The sequence below is a fragment of the Spinacia oleracea genome, chromosome 4 (assembly GCF_020520425.1).
Source record: "Spinacia oleracea cultivar Varoflay chromosome 4, BTI_SOV_V1, whole genome shotgun sequence".
Lineage (NCBI taxonomy): Eukaryota > Viridiplantae > Streptophyta > Magnoliopsida > Caryophyllales > Amaranthaceae > Spinacia > Spinacia oleracea.
The window spans coordinates 162321194-162340970 of NC_079490.1; the positions used below are offsets into that span (position 1 = coordinate 162321194).

General features: G+C 35.4%; 1 protein-coding gene across 1 annotated transcript; it reads right to left on the reverse strand.

Moving 5' to 3' along the window:
* Positions 1-9184: 9184 nt before the first annotated feature.
* Positions 9185-9775, reverse strand: LOC130472107 (stigma-specific STIG1-like protein 4). The gene has a single exon (XM_056842548.1). The coding sequence runs from the start codon at positions 9773-9775 to the stop codon at positions 9185-9187; it is 591 nt and encodes a 196-aa protein (XP_056698526.1).
* Between the last annotated feature and the right edge of the window lie 10002 nt (positions 9776-19777).

Below are 19777 nucleotides of genomic sequence, written 5' to 3' on the forward strand. Positions count from 1 at the left end.
CTATACTTAAAAATATCAATTTTCACTTCTTAAAATAAACTAGGCTAATTACCCATTTCTTCATGCTATGGCCCTTGAATTGCATCTTACTAAGATGGTACTCACTAACACGCAGAGAATAGGAGAATCTCCCAATGGAAAATGGAACACCTCAACCAAAACATAACAAACAACACTCGGTACACTAATTGCAGAACTGTTAAGATAGAATTAGAGTAGTTAGTGTTGTACTATTCATCCCTTAGATAAAACTATGATAAAACTATGAAATCAAAAAATATGTGTATTCAAGTCTTATAGATAAAACTTATAGATAAAACTTCAGGAGATATGATCATCTGTCAAAACTCAAAAGTTAAAAGTAAAATAAAGAAAGGAAGATTGTTGAGTGTGACTAGAAGGTTAGTCTCATTTATTGCAAATATATATAAGAGCTGAATGATTGGTATGAAATTTATAGATGACAATAATGATTGACTGGAGCTTTTTCTTTCCCCAGGTTTGTCTTTGAGATAATAGCTTCAATAGAAAAGTATTCAACAATTAGAAGCTCATGGGCACCTACGGATAAAACATCACCCTCTTTAACAAATGGGAGTGGACTGTTATCAGTTACAATGTTAAAGACAACAATAATCTTGGATTCTAGGTAAAGGGGCAGTTCTATTCAAGCACCAAAAATCACAGCTTTCTCAGTGACTTCAGAGGTTTTTTTTGTCTTCTTCCAGTGACGAACACTACATTTTTAGACTTTCAGGTGTCTATATTAAGGTTGGGGAGGATTAAACAACCTTAGAAAATCTTGGTGCACATTGGAGCATGGTCGATAGTTTCACATAGTATAAGCTAATAAGCAGAGGCTCCACTCTCCAGTTCAAATGGATGATCTTGTATATATGCTGTATTGACCTTAATTTTGAGGGAGAGAATTTTGAAATCAAAAAAGATGTGTATTCAAGTCTTATAGATAAAACTTATTGGAAAATTGCCTATTCATCCCTTAGAAAACAGAAGCCAAGACCTGCATAACAATCATATTTAGAACCCAGGAAATGCTTCTATACTACTAATATTAATATCCTATTTTAAGTAGAATTAGAGTTAGATAAGAGTTAGGAGAATATGTAATATATAAACTGATGTATATCAATGAGAAGGGGTTTTGCAACAACTACGCAATTAACAATGAGTCACAATTAACAAGACAACCTAATTAAACAGCAAGCACTAAAAATCAATGTAAATCAAAAGTCTTTTAGACAAATAATAACACCAAACAGTAAGAATAACCCAATTAAAAAACAAGCACTAAAAATCAATGTAAATCAAAAGTCTTTTAGACAAATAATTCAACTCAAATCGCAAAATGCAGACATTGATTAGAAATAATTACTCAAATTTTTTAGGATGACAACCAAGATCAGAGTATAATACTTACCCCTATCACTTTTGAAATGCCAGGAGGGTCGATGGTGTTGTGATGTGGGAGCTTCAAGCTCTCCAATAATGGAAGTCAGAATTCCAGAAAGAGATAAGAAGAAGAAGAAGAAGAAGAAGAATAGAAACTTGAGGGAGAAGTCAGAAGAATTGTAGGAGAGAGAAAGGAATATTTTGTATTCGATTAATTGATGATCAAATACAATGCATTAGTTGCTTAATATAGCTGAGTGCCAGCACAACTAATAACTGATTCCACTAACAAACAAAAGTTGTTATAACAACTTTTCCCGCCAAAAACAGAAATTACATTTATTGATTAAAATTGCTTAAAATGGAATCATAGAATAGAATCCCATATCATAACTTCCCCCCAAAAAAGACTTGTCCTCAAGTCTGTATGACAAAATTTGGAAAACGAGCTTCAAAATCCAGTGCCACTTCCCATGTAGCTTCATGATCCCCAAACCCAACCCAACTGACTAGGTACTGCACTTGAGGGCTATTCTGAAACTTAACTACCCCCTTCTGAAGGATAGCAGCTGGTTGAATTGGATTTTCCTCTGGTGATGACCCTTGAAACCATGGTGGAATGTGAGCAGCAATGGGTAAAGTTCCATGAAAGGGCTTCAACTGAGATACATGAAAAGTGTCATGTATTTTAGCATCACAAGGGAGCTGTAATTTGTAAGCAACTGGACCAATCTTAGCAACAATCTGAAAGGGACCATAAAACTGCAAAGCTAGCTTCTGGTTGGATCTTTTGTGCACAGATTGTTGTCTATAAGCTTGTAGCTTTAACCAGACCCATTCCCCCACTGCAAATTCTCTCTCAGATCTGTGTTTATCAGCTTGCACTTTCATTCTTTCTTGAGCTTTAGAGAGGTGGAGCTTGAGTGACTGAATCATTGCCTCCCTTCTAAGCAAGCTCCTATCAATCTCTGCATTGTTAGATTCAGTAGGTAGATAAGGCAAATGGAGAGGGGGTGGTTGATTATAGACCACTTCATATGGAGTGAGTTGAGTTGCAGTGTGGAAATGTGTGTTGTACCACCATTCAGCCAATGGTAACCACATGTTCCAATTGCTAGGGTGTTCTCCTGTCATACACCTTAAATATGTTTCCAAACACCTATTAACCACCTCTGTCTGGCCATCTGTTTGAGGATGATAGGCTGAAGAAAGCAAGAACTGAGTACCTTGCAGAGAGAATAAACCTTGCCAAAAATTGCTGAGAAAGATAGAATCTCTATCACTGAAAATTGACCTAGGCCAACCATGGTGTTTAAACACATTGTCTAGATAACGCTGAGCTACTTGAATTGCTGTGTAAGGATGAGACATGGCCATAAAGTGAGCATACTTACTTAGTCTGTCAACCACTACAAATATGACATCTTTTCCACCAGACTTGGGTAATCCAGAAATGAAATCCATTGAAATATCCACCCATACTTCATCAGGAATAGGGAGGGGTTGTAGCAAGCCAGGATATGCAGAGTTGTCATGTTTAGATGCTTGACAGGTCACACAATTTCTTACAAATTGTCTTACATCATGTGACAATCCCTTCCATATAAATAGAGCTTTAATTCTTCTCAAAGTGAGTTCTCTGCCACTATGACCACCTTCAGGAGAGGAGTGTTGCCAAGTGATGATTTTCTGCCTAAGCTCTTGATCTGGCCCTATCACCATCTTGTTTCTCTTCCTCAAAATACCATGCTGCAACTGATAACCATCTACCAACAATTGTTGCTCCAAAGATTCCACAATAGTTTTCAGTTTATCATCTAACTGGTAGCTGACTGTAATCAGTGTGGCTAAATTAGAATCAAGTACAGATATAGCCATGCATAGAACTTCTGATCCTTGTACCCTAGAGAGTGCATCAGCTGCCAAATTTTCCTTCCCACTTTTATACTGAATTTCATAATCAAAGCCCATCAGCTTTGATAACCAGAACTGTTGAAATGGTGTAGATATTTTCTGTTGTAACAGCCACTTTAAGCTTTTCTGATCAGTTTTAATAAGGAAATGATTTCCCATTAGGTATTGTTCCCATTTCTGCACAGCAAATACAATGGCCAATAGTTCCTTCTCATACACTGAGAGTTTTTGCCACTTGGGTCCCAAAGCCCTGCTGATAAATGCCAATGGATGCCCTTCCTGCATCAATACAGCACCAATACCAGTTCTGGAAGCATCTGTTTCCACAATAAACTTCTTGTCAAAGTTAGGAACAGCTAAGACAGGAGCTGTGATCAAAGCTATTTTGAGTGCCTCAAAAGCACTTTGAGCTTGTTCATTCCACAAGAAGTTGTTCTTCTTAAGCTGCTCAGTTAGAGGTTTACTGATGACAGCATAGCCTTTGACAAACTTTCTGTAGTACCCAGTTAAGCCTAGAAATCCTCTAAGTTCTTTCACTGTAGATGGTACTGGCCAACTACTAACTGCAGAAATCTTCTGGGGATCTGTCTCCACTCCATTCTCAGATATGAAATGCCCCAAATACTCTACTTTCCTGGTAGCAAAAATACACTTACTTGCCTTGGCATACATCTGGTTAGCCTTCATCAGATCAAATACCATGGTCAGATGCACCCAATGGTCTTCTAATGTTCTACTGTATACCAAGATGTCATCAAAGAACACCAAAACACATTTCTTGAGAAGGGGTTTAAAAACTTGATTCATCCAATTTTGAAATGAAGCAGGTGCATTGGTCAAGCCAAAAGGCATGACTAGAAATTCATAGTGTCCTGTGTGTGTTTTAAAAGCTGTTTTATACACATCATCATCCTTGACTCTCATCTGATGATAACCAGCTCTAAGATCAAGCTTACTGAACACCACTGCCCCTGATAATTCATCTATCAACTCATCTATTACTGGAATTGGAAACTTGTTTTTGATTGTTTTACTATTCAGTTCTCTGTAATCCACACAAAGTCTCCATGTGCCATCCTTCTTTCCCACTAACACCACTGGTGATGCAAAAGGACTAGCACTTGGTTGAATGATCCCCCTATCCAGCATTTCCTGTACTAGTTGCTCAATAACATCCCTTTGTTTAAGGGGATACCTATAAGGCCTGATGTTCACAGGGTTTGCTCCAGGGTCAAGTGGAATAGAGTGGTCAAACACCCCTCTGATAGGTGGCAACACAGTTGGTTCCTCAAAGACCATACTGTAAGTCACCTTGAGTTCCCTTAATTCCTCACACTCTTGTTCTACCTGATGCACTTCTGTGGTTAGACAAGTTTGGTCTACCACCTGCATCAAACACAGTTGTGCAGCTGTACTGAAAAGTTTAGCTGATGGCTCTCCTTCCACTACCTTCAGTTTTCTAGTTGGCACCCCCTTCAGCATAATCTGTGTTCCATCTAAGCAAAACTCCATTCTTAACTTATTAAAATCCCAACTAATAGGACCAAGTAAGCTAAGCCATTGTATTCCCAGCATCATGTCACAACTCCCTAAGGGAATCAGTAGCACATCTGTCACAAAACTGACCCCCTGTATTTCCCAAGTAAACCTTTGGCAACTATGTTGGCAAGCAAGGTGGTTTCCATCAGCCACAGTAATGGCTTGAGCTGGTATGTTATCTAGTTTGCAACCCAATTTTCTAGCAAAATCCAGATCCACAAAGTTGTGGGTGCTACCTGAGTCTATCAGTATCTGAAGTGGTTTTCCTTTCACTAGTCCCCTAACTCTCATGGTGCTGAACCCTTGGCTTCCTGCTAATGCACTCACTGATATTTGGGGCTCACTTATTTCTTTTTCAGTCACTTCTTGTTCATCAGAATCACTGAGTTCCTCAATCTGATCACCTGGAATCTCTACAGTGAACAATTGTGGTTCCCTAAATGGACATTTGTGGTTTCTGTCATAAGGGGAATCACAGTAGTAACACAGACCCTTAGCAATTTTTTCTTGCCTTACATCAGCTGGAATGTATTTGAAATTTCTGGTTCTTTGTTGTGGATATTTTGTGAGGGCTAGGCTTGTGTTTGGCTTATTTGTGGGTGTGGGTAACAATGGTGGTTTAGGGTTTGGTAAAAGGGGAACAGATTGCAATGGTTTAGGATTGTACATTGGTGTTTTGTAAGGTTTGTAAGACACAGCTTCTAGATTTTCTTCCTGAAGTCTAGCCAAATCAATGGCTTCAGCAATGGTAGCTGGTTTGAAGGCCTTTACAAATGGCTTAACAGCAGGTTTTAAACCCCCAATGAAGCTTTCCAACATGTATGCATCAGGAAGGACATGGTTATTCATCAACATAATAGATCTTAGGTTTTCAAATTCATCTATGTATTCCTCCAGAGTACTAACTTGATGCAGTTTATTGAAAGTTTCAACTACATTTAAGGCTGAATTATCCCTAAATCTAGCATAGAGATCAACTACAAAATCATTCCATTCTACCATCATATGCTTCCTAACAGACAAGTAGTTCATAACCCAACCTTCAGCTTTTTCAATCATGTTCAATGAAGCCAAATCTACCCTCTGATCCTCACCAATTTTACACAGATCAAAGTATTTACAGCATTTTTTGACCCAAATTCTAGGATTGCTTCCATCAAATTTAGGAAATGACAGCTTAGGATTCATACCTAGAGTTCTGTGGTTTGCATTTCTTTCATTGTGACTGCCAGATGAGTGTGATTCATTTGCATCCTTGAATGATTGCATTACCTTCAAAAGTTCTTCAAACTTTTGATCCATCCTCTTGTTTTGATCCTCTAGTTTTTCATTTTGCTCCTCGATTTTTTTCTCCAAATTCCTGAGCTGATCCTCCATAGCTTTCCTCCTGGTTGTAGCAGGAGCCAGAATGGATGCTGAAGAAGATGAAGCTACTGCAGAATGTCAGAGAGCAGCAGTTGGCTCTGATACCAATGATGTGGGAGCTTCAAGCTCTCCAATAATGGAAGTCAGAATTCCAGAAAGAGATAAGAAGAAGAAGAAGAAGAAGAAGAAGAAGAATAGAAACTTGAGGGAGAAGTCAGAAGAATTGTAGGAGAGAGAAAGGAATATTTTGTATTCGATTAATTGATGATCAAATACAATGCATTAGTTGCTTAATATAGTTGAGTGCCAGCACAACTAATAACTGATTCCACTAACAAACAAAAGTTGTTATAACAACTTTTCCCGCCAAAAACAGAAATTACATTTATTGATTAAAATTTCTTAAAATGGAATCCTAGAATAGAATCCCATATCATGTTGGAATTTTGATGAAATCCTTGAATTCATGTAGAAAAGAAAGGGGTAAGGGTTTGAAAATTATTCAAATACAAGAATACAGAGGAATTAATGGAGAGAGAATTTGTATACCCTTGTTCAGCAGTGGCTATGGACAGGAGATCCGACGTCGACGGTGACGACGGCGGTAGACTGTACTTGCGTCGTTCTAACTCGATGCTCTTCTCCTTATTTTTCTTGTGTTTTTCTTTTAGTCATAGGATTTCAAATGGTCAGTCATAACCTAAGTATTACCAACGCCCAAAACAGTCGTTAATAGGGATAAAATCGGTAGGGAATCTTTCATAGAGATAATGACAAAACGTGTACTTGACTTGTAGTAGGTAATATAGAAATTACAGTCGGTAATCAGCGTCTATATGTTTACACGTCGTTAAATTTTGTGCGCCATCGGTAATCACCGACTACTTATAACTCAGTCGGTGAATTAAAATTTACCTACCGCTTATTTGACCGTCGGTAATTTTCTGTAGGTAATCTCCCGTTTTCTTGTAGTGCCTATTAACCCACCAACCCCCTACTCCATACAAAAAATAATTAAAAATTCAACCCCTACTCTCCCCCAACCCCACCCCTTTACACATTTTCCACTCACTACATTAAGGCTGTGTTCTATTCACCTGATTTTCACTTATTTTTTCTGAACTTATCTTATCTGAACTTAACTGAACTTAACTGAACTTATCTGAACTTATTAGAACTTATCAAAACTTATTTTAGTTATAAATTGTACTTGGCTAACCCTTATTTTTCCTGAACTTATCTTATCTGAACTTATCCGAACTTATTTTTTCTAAAATAAGTGGAAATAAGGTGAATAGAACAAGGCCTAAAATAATACCCCACTCTCAACTACTACCTATTAAATTAAATAAGTTAATTCAAGTCCCTTAAACTCTGTTCCGGTCAAACCGGGTTGAGTATTCCGGGACGGAGGGAGTATTTTTTTACTCCGTACTTTATGATTTTTTTTTTTACTCAAAAGCCAAAGCCTTTTTAGTAAAAAAAAAAATCATAAAGTAAAAAAATCAAAAGGTCTTGCGCGTACAAGGTGTACAATAAATTTAATGTACACTAAGATAACTTTTACCCATTTTTTTTGGAACTTTAACCTAGTTTTGATTAACTTTTATATTAGTAAAAAAATAGTTGATAGAAAACATATTAAAGGTTTAAATGATTAATTTTATACATTATTAGTGATTTTGAAGAAATGAGTTTTACTAAAATGAAAAAACTTATCACTTAAAATTAAATAACTTTTACCTATATAAGCTTAACTTTTAAGCATTTTGTGTTAACTTTTATTTAGATGTACAATAAATTATTGTACACCCTTTGTAAATAAGAATTTGTGAAAAAAAACTGCTTGGCACAATATTTCAATTATTTTTTAGCATCCCTTGTTTTGTTGGGATGAAAAAAGCAAGGTGGTAACTAATATTTCAATTCTTAGAGGTACGTAGTAACAATTTTGCAAATTTGGGAATGAGGAAGTGTAGTTCGTTCTCTTTAACTTATTTAAATATGAGTAAGTTTCAATAAAATAAGTTTATTTAGCTGAATTTTAATTGAGCAGAAATAAGTTTAGTTAAACAAAAGTTCAACAAAAATGTAAGTTAAGTACAATGGTACGTAAAAGATTAATTTAAGCGAAAAAAAGTTCAGAAAAATTGTATGGTAGTTTAGAGCTTGAATTTTTTTGGGAAGCAATTTCTGTCACAACAAAAACAACAACAACAATCAAAGAATTTTTTTTTCTTCTTCTGCTTGAAAGGGAGAGTACACAACTCAAAACCATCAAAACTTCAAAGAGAGCACACAATACATCACTAATCCATCAAAGCTTTGATAAGTTCTATTTCGGACCGGGTAGATTCAATTTCATAAGTTTGAGGAAATTACTTATCAATTTAGTTTTATTTTTGACATATGCTTAATTAAAGACTATCAAAACTTCCAAGTGTGTAAAGAATTGTGTTTGATTGATTGAATCTTATAAAGCAATAATGATATTTTATATATATAAAAATAACATAGAATTAAAGATGATACTGTATAAAGCAAGACAAGCAGAAAACGAATATGTTGTGACCTAATTATCGTATTTGTTTGATAGTTTATGCAGAGAATAAATTTGAAGATAGGTTGAGTTAAAGATAGATGAATTTTTAAGAAGTGATTAACATAATCAACATTTAGTTGTATAGAATAGTTGAAAGGTAAGATGATTACTATTTTAATTTGATCATCCAAAACCTTGTGAATTGATCCAACTCCTAGGTCTACTAACTATAAAGTCTTAAATATGAGCACACAATAATAAGTAGATCCGACTATTACATTACATAATAACTGTGACCATAAAACAAATCCAAATAACATAATAACGTTACGAAACATGACTATAAAACAAAAACAATTTAGGGATGAAAATTTGAAGGTACATGCAAATAGGTGGAGCATGTGATAATAGCCGTCATTCTTTGTTGATAATTTGTTGACTAGTTTGACCAGTAGGAGATCCAGGAGGCAACGGGAAAGGGAAAGGCGGACCTGGCAATGTCGGAGGCAAAGGGAAAGGGAAAGGGAAAGGTGGGCCGGGCAACGTCGGAGGGAAAGGAAAGGGAGGGAAGGGTTGAGCATAGCCACACAACCCATACACACATGGTCTTCCCACTCCACACCTTTTATAACATCCACCACAATGGTAAGGATTAATGTTGACATTAATGCACATTCCATTACAACATTGCCACGTGAATGGGCATCTTACGCCACAAAAACCACAGTTTAGAGGATCGAACATGATATCAATGCAACGATTCATGCAACATAATCTTCGCGGAGGGAATTGACCTCCTGAGCAAATCCACGGCCTATTCCAACACCCTTGTGCTTGAGCTCGAGCTCGTGGGTTTATGATTCTTTTAAGCCACGGCGAAGTGGTGTTAGCATTATTGGTGACATTTAATCGCGCCTCTTCAATCTTATTGTGTTTAGCACCACCGGCTTCTATCGTTTGAGATACTAGTAGAATAAGGTAAATAGTATACTCTAAATGTTTCATTTTTAGTTGCATAATTAGTTATTATACAACACTAGCTTAAGGGAGAAACTTTGTCATCACGTATATATACCAATGATAAGTAACAAATTTACAAGTGTTCATGCTTTTCTTACATGATTAGATATCGGTTCTCGTGAATCACAATATGCCTAATATAACTAACTTAATCATATGATTTAGTTGAGAAGATCGTGATTACCTTGTATTATTTGCTAGTTAAGGGCCTTAAGGCATCAAGTTGCTAGACTTTAGCTTTTCAAACCAAAATTCACGGATTAGGGCACATGTAATGGCATGAAGGAACTCTTTTCCTTGCTCCCTTAAACAATTTTGTTAGGGTCTAAACATGGAAAGGCTTTTGGTCGCCAATTTCATGAAAACAAATACTTCTCAACAATCACATATATACTTGTTTAACCATTGCTTGTTGGTTCAGTCAAACCGGAAAAATGTAGGTCAACGCCTGAAAATGCATTCAGGTTGTCTTTCGCAAATTTTATTTAGTTTTAGGTCTGTTTTCGCAAAAAAATTTATAAAAGGTTGTCTTTCGCAAAAAAATGGTTATAAAAGGTTGTCTTTCGCAAATTTGCCTTTTTTTATGGGACACACGTCACACACCCATTAAGTTACATTATACTAGTACGAAACAAAGAGTACCAAAATTCAAAATATTTACCGTGCGTAGTAGAAAATGGGAAATGGATACAAAACCTTAATTAATTACTCCCTTTGTTCCTAAATGTTCTACTCATTTCAATTTGGCACATTTATCAATGCGCATTTTACATCATTAATATCTCTAATTACGTGTTATTAAAAATTATAAAATTTTCATATTGTCAAAGTGTTCTTTAAGAAGAATCAAACAAGACCCCACATGACTATATTTTTTCTTATATATTGGTAGTAATTCAAGAGATTCCCGAGCGATTTCCTTCAATATTGTTTGATGATTCGTAAATTCCCAAAATACGCTACTTTTTCACTTATTTCCCATTCTACCGTCCACGTTAGCAAGAAAGCCGGTCTAATTTTTTTTTATAAGATCTACAATAAACCGCTATCTGAAACAGAGTTTTAATAGGTAAACCGCTATCTGAAATAGCGGCTTATAAAACCACGCGGTTTTATAAAGTTTTCTTTTAAAACAAACTGCTATCTCAGATAGCGGTTTATACCATTGAACCGCCATCTGAGATAGCGGTTTGCTTTAAAACAAAACCGCCATCTCAGATGGCGGTTCAACGTTGAACCGGAAAAAAATCTTTCTCCCTTGCTGACGTGGACGGTATAGTGGGAATTAAGTTAGAAAGTAACGTATTTTGGGAATTATTGGATCTTTATGCAATATTGAAGGAAATCGCTCGAGATTCCCTTCCATTGTGAATAATGTCAAAATTCCAAATGGGTAGAACATTAAGGAACGGAGGGAGTACCATTTTGACGAAAACTCCGATGGACTCAAGATATTGGTTGTGGCGTCCAAAATTCCCACAATAGGGCCGTCAGTTGGCGATGAAAAACTACACACATTTATAACTTCCTTTTCCAAGTCCATATGAACCATATGGTCTTTATCTTCACCGGTTGAAAGTCATTTACCAACCAAAACCTATAGCTTCTACAACCTTTTAAAAGTGTAGAGTTGAACTTCACTATTCATGCAATAGTCCCCTGACTATTTTACCCCCATCTATATCTCTTTACTACTCATTTGCCCTTTTTCCCAGATCATGCCACTTGCGTCCCTTCTCCCTCTTCAGTCTTCACTGCTTCCCCCTTTTTTTTAGGGTTTTTCCCTTTCCTTCTCGCCCTTTGGATGCCTCCTTCACTGATCTTCCCTTCCCAGTTTCTTTTTCAACGTTATTCATTTGATTCTCAAAGGTGAGTATCTCTCTTTTATTTTCTTTGTTATTCGTTTGATTCTCAAAGGTGAGTATCTCTCTTTTATTTTCTTTGTGAAATCTTACTCCGAATTTTCAAAATGGTAGATCTAATTGTGGAAGTAATTACGTACCCTATTCCGTTGCTTTTTAGTTTAATTGGGTGTTTGAATTTGCAGGGTTTAATTGAGGGTTTGGAGTCAAAGGATTTGATTAAGGTATACGGAAATTCATGAATCGGTGATCCATCTCTCCACTCGCGATTATCGATTCTTTTTTATAATTCACAGTGATCTTGGTGAAATAAAAATAGGATCGTTGAAAAGCGAGGAAGAAATTGGAGTGATTGAAGCGAAAGAATCAAATGAAGCTATAATTTACATCAATGGTGTTCGGAAAGTAATTCCTGATGGTTTAGCTCACCTGACCCTCCTTCCTTTAATATCTTCGAGGTACTTTGATTATTATTATTTCTCCTTAATTTCTATTTTTAATTTGTGGTTTTATTTGTTTTTTATTTTACTGGGTTGAAAATATTGTTTTCTTATGAATTTTTTTGAGGCTACGGTTTTCAATTTTAACCCCACTTGATGATTTTGCTGAATTGTGTGGCTACAAATTGAAAATTTGGAAATTGCCTATTTATTGATTTTGGATGAATTATTTAGGTTTTTATTTTTATTTGAGTTTGTAGAATTATGCTCTTTTATTGAATTTTTTGATTCGCCTTTCTTCTCCTGGAATCTGATAGAATTTGGAACTAGGGTTTGTTATTGTGTTTTAATTTTTCCTGGTTTTTCCAATAACTTTTGTTCAGTTTGCAATGTTCCTACGGTAAATGTCAGTCTTGATGATGATTTGATTCTATTGAACTCCAATGAATTTCGTGATAATGACTTTACTGAACATTATTGAATATAGGAAGCCTGATGAAGTCATGATGATTAGTGGAGTAGTTCATTCTTACAAGTGAATGTCTGGTTCCTCATTTAACTTGTTTCCGCCTCTTATTCGATTTTGAAGTTATAATACATTTACACTATCTCTGAATTTAATATAATACTTAATGGTTTAGTACGGAGTAGATCATGGTAGTGATGCCGGGTGTAGAATTATGGCATCTAAATTGTCCATGTACTCTGAATCGGTCAAGGACATGGCTGTAATATCTCTATCCTCGTTATTACTTTGATTTGAACTTGGAGTAATGATGCAAGATTCCATTGTACACCCTTAATTCAAGGTGAAAATGATCAATTGGGGACAAGTTGTCCTTCGGTATTGGATGAATTTTTACCTTATTTTACTTAGAAGGCTGAGTTCAAGTGTAATAAAAATATTTTTTGTATTGGTCTATGCAAACATGACACAATTGATATTGGTTACTGCACAACTTTCAATATTTTTATGAAGCATTCTTGTGATTTTGCTCTGTAATATACTTTTATCTTCTGATTAATAGCTCTTATGTTTGTTTACCTTTTTTTTCACAGTGCGGAAATAGATGGAACTTATGGTGATTCTGAGGGCCCCAAGGAGAACAACTCAAAACAGAGGTATGCTTTAAGTTCTCTTTCGTGTTTTGTAGATTTAGCATCCTTAGATTTCTTTGATTGATTGTTTACAGTTGCTGATTTTTTGGAAAATAGTTAAACAGAGTTGATTGACTGGGAACACTATACAAAAAGTGCTAAGTTTTTGATAATGGATGGATTTAACTGGCAAATTAAACCTTTGTCCTTGGGTTGTGAGAGATTGTAGCTTTGTTGATTTGCAAGACATTAATAGTAGGATAATAATAAATTGAGTATCAAATTCCTTATTGAGGTAGGGGAGTGATATAAAGTTATACACAATCCGGAGTATATTGCTTGCCCTGTATAGTATATTCAATTTGTTTCCCTATGAACTCATTGTGTTTATCTACCGAGGAAATGTTGTTGTAGTGAGTTATTAACGGAGTGCTGTATAGTATATTCAATTTGTCTTGCATGCACGTCATACACAAGGGAACTGGCCTAAGCATAGAAATTTCATGTTATCAGGGACATTTCGAGCTGATAAATTGGTATATGCAGCACCTAAGAACTAAAGAGTTGGTTTGTTCTCTTCCCTATTCATGTCCTGCATTGTTTTCAAGATTTTATTTCTCACCAAAGACCATGTAACTGACCTGCCTACTTTTTATTTTATCTTCTATGCAGGATGCTCATTCGAGCTTCTCACTGATCATCCTAGGCTTTCTTCTCGCGCAGAGACATCTTAATCAAGAGGTGTATTTTCTAATTTTGTTTGCATTTTAGTAATTTTGATATCTACGGTTGGGGTTTGTATCTATTTGCTTTTTCATCGCCCATTCTCTACTCCCTCGTCCTCTTTAAGTATGTCTCCTGCATTTTCGATTTGAATTGGATTTTAACTTTTTTTTTTCTTGTAAAAAATTGACAGTGAGAGTACAATGTTCTCAATACAGCAATTCTCGAGCGCAAGAAGTCGCTGAATTGGTTAGTCGTTGATGAATCAGCTACTGATATGCATCCTGATACCATGAGAACGCTTCAGCACTTTTGCGGTGATACTTTTCTAATCCAGGTATAATTTTAATGTGTTTATATTGTTATAGTTTTTGTTGTTCCTATAATTCTATCGTGAATTGTCTACCTGAGGGTTCCTTTTCTAATGTTGCAAGAACTAAAATAAATTAAGCATAACTAATTTTTGTTGTTTCTATAATTCTATTGTTAATTTATGATGGAAGAGTGTCGTAAGATCATTCAATAATACACTGGTGTGAATTTGAACCTTGAGTCATTTTGAGTTATTCCTTGTATTTGTATTGAATTTGTATCAGTTGTTCATATGGAATTTGTCTGACTTGTTAGTTTTTACCTATGACAGGAAAAAGTGAAAAGCATTTGATACGTCATCAGTGTACAGAATCTGACAGGCGAGCTGTTGTTCCATGCATCACGTGCAAGGAAAAACAGTACTACGTTCGATGTATCAGACAATGGTAAGAAGCTACTGCAACGCGCTGTGCGTTTTGTTGCACTTACAAATTCGATTATTGTGCAACTATGTTTCTATTTTTTTAGCTGAGGTGTTTTCTTCGGTGAGTAGGTATCCTCGTGCTTCTGAAGTGGAACTTGCACAAGTCTGTCCCTTCTATCAAAAAATTGTGATTGTAATGAGAACAATTTGACTGAGCAAGCATGTCCATGTATTGTTAGATTCTTATGTTTCTTTGAAGTTGAATAGGGTAGGATGACATACCTGGGTTGCTAATTGGAGATAGTGAGATACTTGGCATGTTTCCTTGATTTCTCCGAACAACTGAAAATTCTTAGAACTATGAGGTCAAACTGGTTTTTGTCTTGATGTTATCTACTCGTCAGTGTTCTTCTTAACCTCTTTGCTGCTTATTGTAGTGTGTAGGCTGTTTTTCTGTTTGGTAAAGAGTGATAAAGATAATAAGTTTTCCTGATAGTTTTTTCAAGTATGTTCCGTAACATTGCTGCAGTATTAATGTGAAGGTGAAAAGCTGTTTCCGAAGAAAACCCACATATATGACTGTTCATTGCAAAATCCTTTTCCTTTTGTTCAAGTGTGGATACATGTAAGATTGTAAACTATAGTGGATCACACACATTTTCTTAATGTGAAATAAAGTGTCTGGGTATCATAGTTATTGATAGGCTTGGTAACTTTGTGTCAAGCTCATGTTATTACTGTTAAAATAGTATTGCAATATGAATTTAAGTCCTACTTTTGGAAGTTATTAGTCTATTACACATGTACCATGAAAGGTAGAGTGTGGATCTATGGTATTGGAGCAGTTTCAGAAAGTCATACTAATTTATATGTGAATATTCTTACAATGTCTTTGTTTATGTAGACGTTTTTTAAGGCTATATAGTACGGAGTATGCAATCTGGGTTCTGATGGTTTGTATGCTTTGGTTAGCAGAGATATGTTCAACAAATGGCAACTGGCAAGCCCAAATATGGTGGACGGGTAACTACGAGAAGGTTATGGAATTGTACAATGTCTTGAGGCTTAGCCGTAACTCCTTTCCTCTTCCAACTCCCCCAAGATCTGAAGAGGATAATAGCACTATGGTATGTTCGCCCGACTTATTGCTTAAATATCATGTTATTAATTCTAAATAAAATACTACCTGTTGCAAGTTTTCAGTTGATTACTAGCTTTTGCCTATTAGTGCAAACATAATTAAAACTTTTCTTATAGATGTCACATCCTTTATTTCTGACTGTATTTAATTTAATGCCTTTGCCTATTACAATGTCTTTATTTCTGTACTTTAGAAAACATATTTGCAAAGATACATTTCAACCGAATGTACCCCATAGTAAAAAAGTGAGGTTACTTGTTATTCGCCACTAACTTGTACTTCTTAAGTCGTAACTCCTTGTTCCTTTGCCGGATATCGTTTTTTGTTACTGGCTTACTGCTTCTTGCCTTTTGTCTCTACGGTCTAGATCGACCACCCTAAAAAAATAGTGAGGTCATCAACTTAGTGAATGAGTATAGATTACAATTACAATTACTTGTTGATCATCACCTTTTAATAAATAGATATAAGAGACTAACAGGCAAACAAAATCACCATTTGGTGGGTTGTGTTTTGTATTGGTAAATGTCTCCGATACACAATGAGTAGGATTAGCAAGAGCACCTGAAGTATTACTAAATGGTATTCATATTGTGTTTATTTTCTATCATTATGATGTCAACTTTTGCTTCAACACTACAAATTAAAAAATGGAGTCATCAATTAAGGACAATTCTGTCTAACATCAGTGGAGTCACTGCAAAGACAAAATTATCTTCAATGTATGAGTCACTAAGATCTACTATTGTCCATCAACAATGTCACTGACATGAAGAAATGGGTAGAAGAGGATGAGCCATGAGTTTACATTACCATCTGAGCTTTTCCTGGTGGGCAAAGAAAGCTCAGACGCGTTAGATTTATATAACTATATAAGTATTCTCATCTTCCTCTGTATATTTCAGAAATTTGCTAAAAGGTTGGTAAAAGTCATTATAGTTCTCCTAGGCAAAAAGACTAAAATAATTAATAGTGCAAGCCTCAAGTACTTCATTTGAGTTCTCCATGCTTAGTTTTACTTTGTGATTATTGAAGTCTAAGTGGTTAATCAGCAATTTTTTTAATATGAAATGCTAAAGGACTGAAGCCCGAAACTAATCATTCGACTTTGTCACGTATGAATTTCTTGAAAGGGCTTCTTTTGTGAGTAACATACGTACTCCAATTACACGAAGTCTTTTCTGAAACACTGATTGCTATTAAAGTTTGGCTTCATTAAATGTCTAAGATTACTCTTAACATTGAGATGGCAATGTATATAAATCTTAGCATCCTCCTTATTTCACTTGGTAGTTGAGATCCATGGATTACGTGGGTTTGCTGTTATAAAATATATTTATTTATTATAATTTGTTAACAGTGTGCTGAGTGTTGATAGATATTAGATATGTTCTTTTGTTGTGAATTGGTACTGCTTGAAACGACCAAATAAAGTTGATTCTTGACTATTTTAAAAAATGAGTTAGTTAATTTACACAAATGTTTATTTAATCAAGAACTTTCCCCCCTCAGTTTGTGTGTAGTTGGTCGTGTTTGTGTGGGAATAGAATTATGCACTTCACAACATTTTTTTCTTTAATTAGTGGTTTATTATGATTCATATTAGAGGTTGTTGCGGATGTGTAGGATCAACATCTTCATTAGGTAAAGGTCTTCGTGTGTTTGTGATTAAAGCAGCCGACCAATTAGGTTTTCTCCTTTTGTTATTTGTTAAAATCGTTACTTCCGTTGTTCCTTACATTTAACCTTTCTCAGTTGATGTTTGTATAAAATAGTTGAATAAGGTTGTATTGATCTGTAGTAATATTGGTGTGACTGCTTCTGATGCGTGTTAGTTAATTAAAAGGTGAGAAATTGGGCTTCTATTTATCTTCTCATGCGTGTTTCTCTACTCTTCTGCTAATTGATTTTGATTTTTTTTATGGTGGTGGAAACTATGGGTGTTTCATGCAAGTATGTGTAGACTACTCAAACTATTTGCCTACGTATGTCTTAGTCTCAAAAACCATTTCAAAGGGTACGTGAGTAATTTGAATAAGTTTCGCTCCTCAAGAAATACATTTGTGTAGCATCCATGTAGCGGAAATAGGGAAAGCCTTTGAATTTTAATGCATTGGGCTGTGGTTTTCTGTATCTAAGCTTTTATGCCTTTGAAATAGTTCAGATAGTGATGGAGCTCTTTCTGAGGTACTGCATTGGGCTGTGGTTTTCTGTATCTAAGCTTTTATGTCTTATCTCTTTTGTTTTAATGTTCATAATTAAATAAACAGGACTCAAGTTGCTTATATGCTGGTGAAAGTGAAACGGAGCTTCATTCTGAGTTGTTTCACTCACTGCTGGAGTGCTGGTTCAAATGTGACCCTTCTTGCTGACAGGTGATCAGTCTATCAATATTGTGGATCATAGTTGCATGTTGCCATTTTTCTTTTCTGTTAATTCCTCCTACTTGATATAGTTGCTTCCTTCATTTCTTGGTGCATGAATCCTTGGTGAAGTAAATTCAGACAAGGCATGGTATACTCCTTTATGTCATATCTGTATGAGAGAGGTTGGTGCCAAAATTTTGGGCTTGGTGGTTACCTTGTCCATGATAGAGAGAATGAGAGATGATCTCATCACCTTTTATGTACTCCCTCCATTTCTTTTTGTTGTATCCGTTTCCATTTTAAGCGTTTCTTTTTGTTGTATCCGTTTCTATTTTTGGACATACATTTATCCTAAAATACCCTTACATTTCTATCTAATTACCAAAATACCTAAAGATTCTACCCATATTCCCACCTAAATTTCCCCACCCCTATTATTTAATTCTTTTCCCTTCCCCATATACCCACTCTCTCACCCCCTTTATCACCCATCAGTATCACTCCTCTCTCTTACCTTATTTCTTTATTATTTTCTCTCTTCTTTTTTTATTATAATCTCTTACATACAATCATTTTTCTTACACCCAATCATCACACTTATACCAATACAAACCAAGATTCCAATTTTCTTAAAAACTCCCCACTTTCTGAAATGGATACATCAAAAAGAAATGGAGGGAGTATTATTTTTCATGTTTTAGTCCTAGAAACTTTACTTTAATGTGTTCTGATTCTGTTGAGTTTATTTCATCATGCTTTAGCTTTGCAAGTTTTTGATACATGCAACATGCTTTTTTGTTTCTTCTATCTCTAGAAAGTAGTCTGTATCTTTGTGATACTCTTTGCTAAAGTTTGAAGAGTGTCTTATTGATGGCTTCAATATATTGATCTTGATCTCTTGGTTGCAGTTTGAAAATGGCCAAAAAAATACTTTTAAGTGTGTTTTAGGTGGAAACATTGTTGCTGCTAGCTACCGAAGTTGATTGTTTGAGGCTTTTTTCCAAGAGTGGACTGGTTTTTTCCAAAAGAACCAGTTTTGTGATCTTATCTGACTTCCATATTGCTGAAACAAGTCTAATATTAAGACATGGGGTGTATTTTCACATGTACACAAACTCTAGCAGATGACCCTTTTGTTGTTGATCATATTTCCACATGTATGATGCATATTGTGAAAAGTTTGTTGTGGAGGTGTTCTAAATTTGTTTAACCTTGTATATATCACAGTTTGATATTCAAGCCTCCCTGACACAAATATGTCCTCGAAGTTATATCGTATCATACACAATAGCTTGGTACGTATGCAATACAAGTATACAATGTTTAAAATGGTGAAATGGCTGGTGTATAATACCTAAGTACACTAATCTATTTCAGAAGTGTTTTCTCTTGCGACTACGAGCATAAATTTTAACAAATTATACCTATAACCTTTTTACAATATTTTTTTTAATACCTTGGGGGACGGCGCGCGTTAGCGCGCCGGCCAACAACTAGTATCATAAAAAGCTTACTCTCTCCGTTCCTTAATACTTTAGGAATGTAACAAATGTCATGTGAAAGCCATATTCTGATTTAAATCTTGTTACCAAATACTGTTCAAACAACAATTGCAATGAAC

What these genes read in the sequence shown, in the direction of transcription:
- LOC130472107 (XM_056842548.1), bottom strand. Translation starts at nt 9,775, where the DNA reads ATGAAACATTTAGAGTATACTATTTACCTTATTCTACTAGTATCTCAA.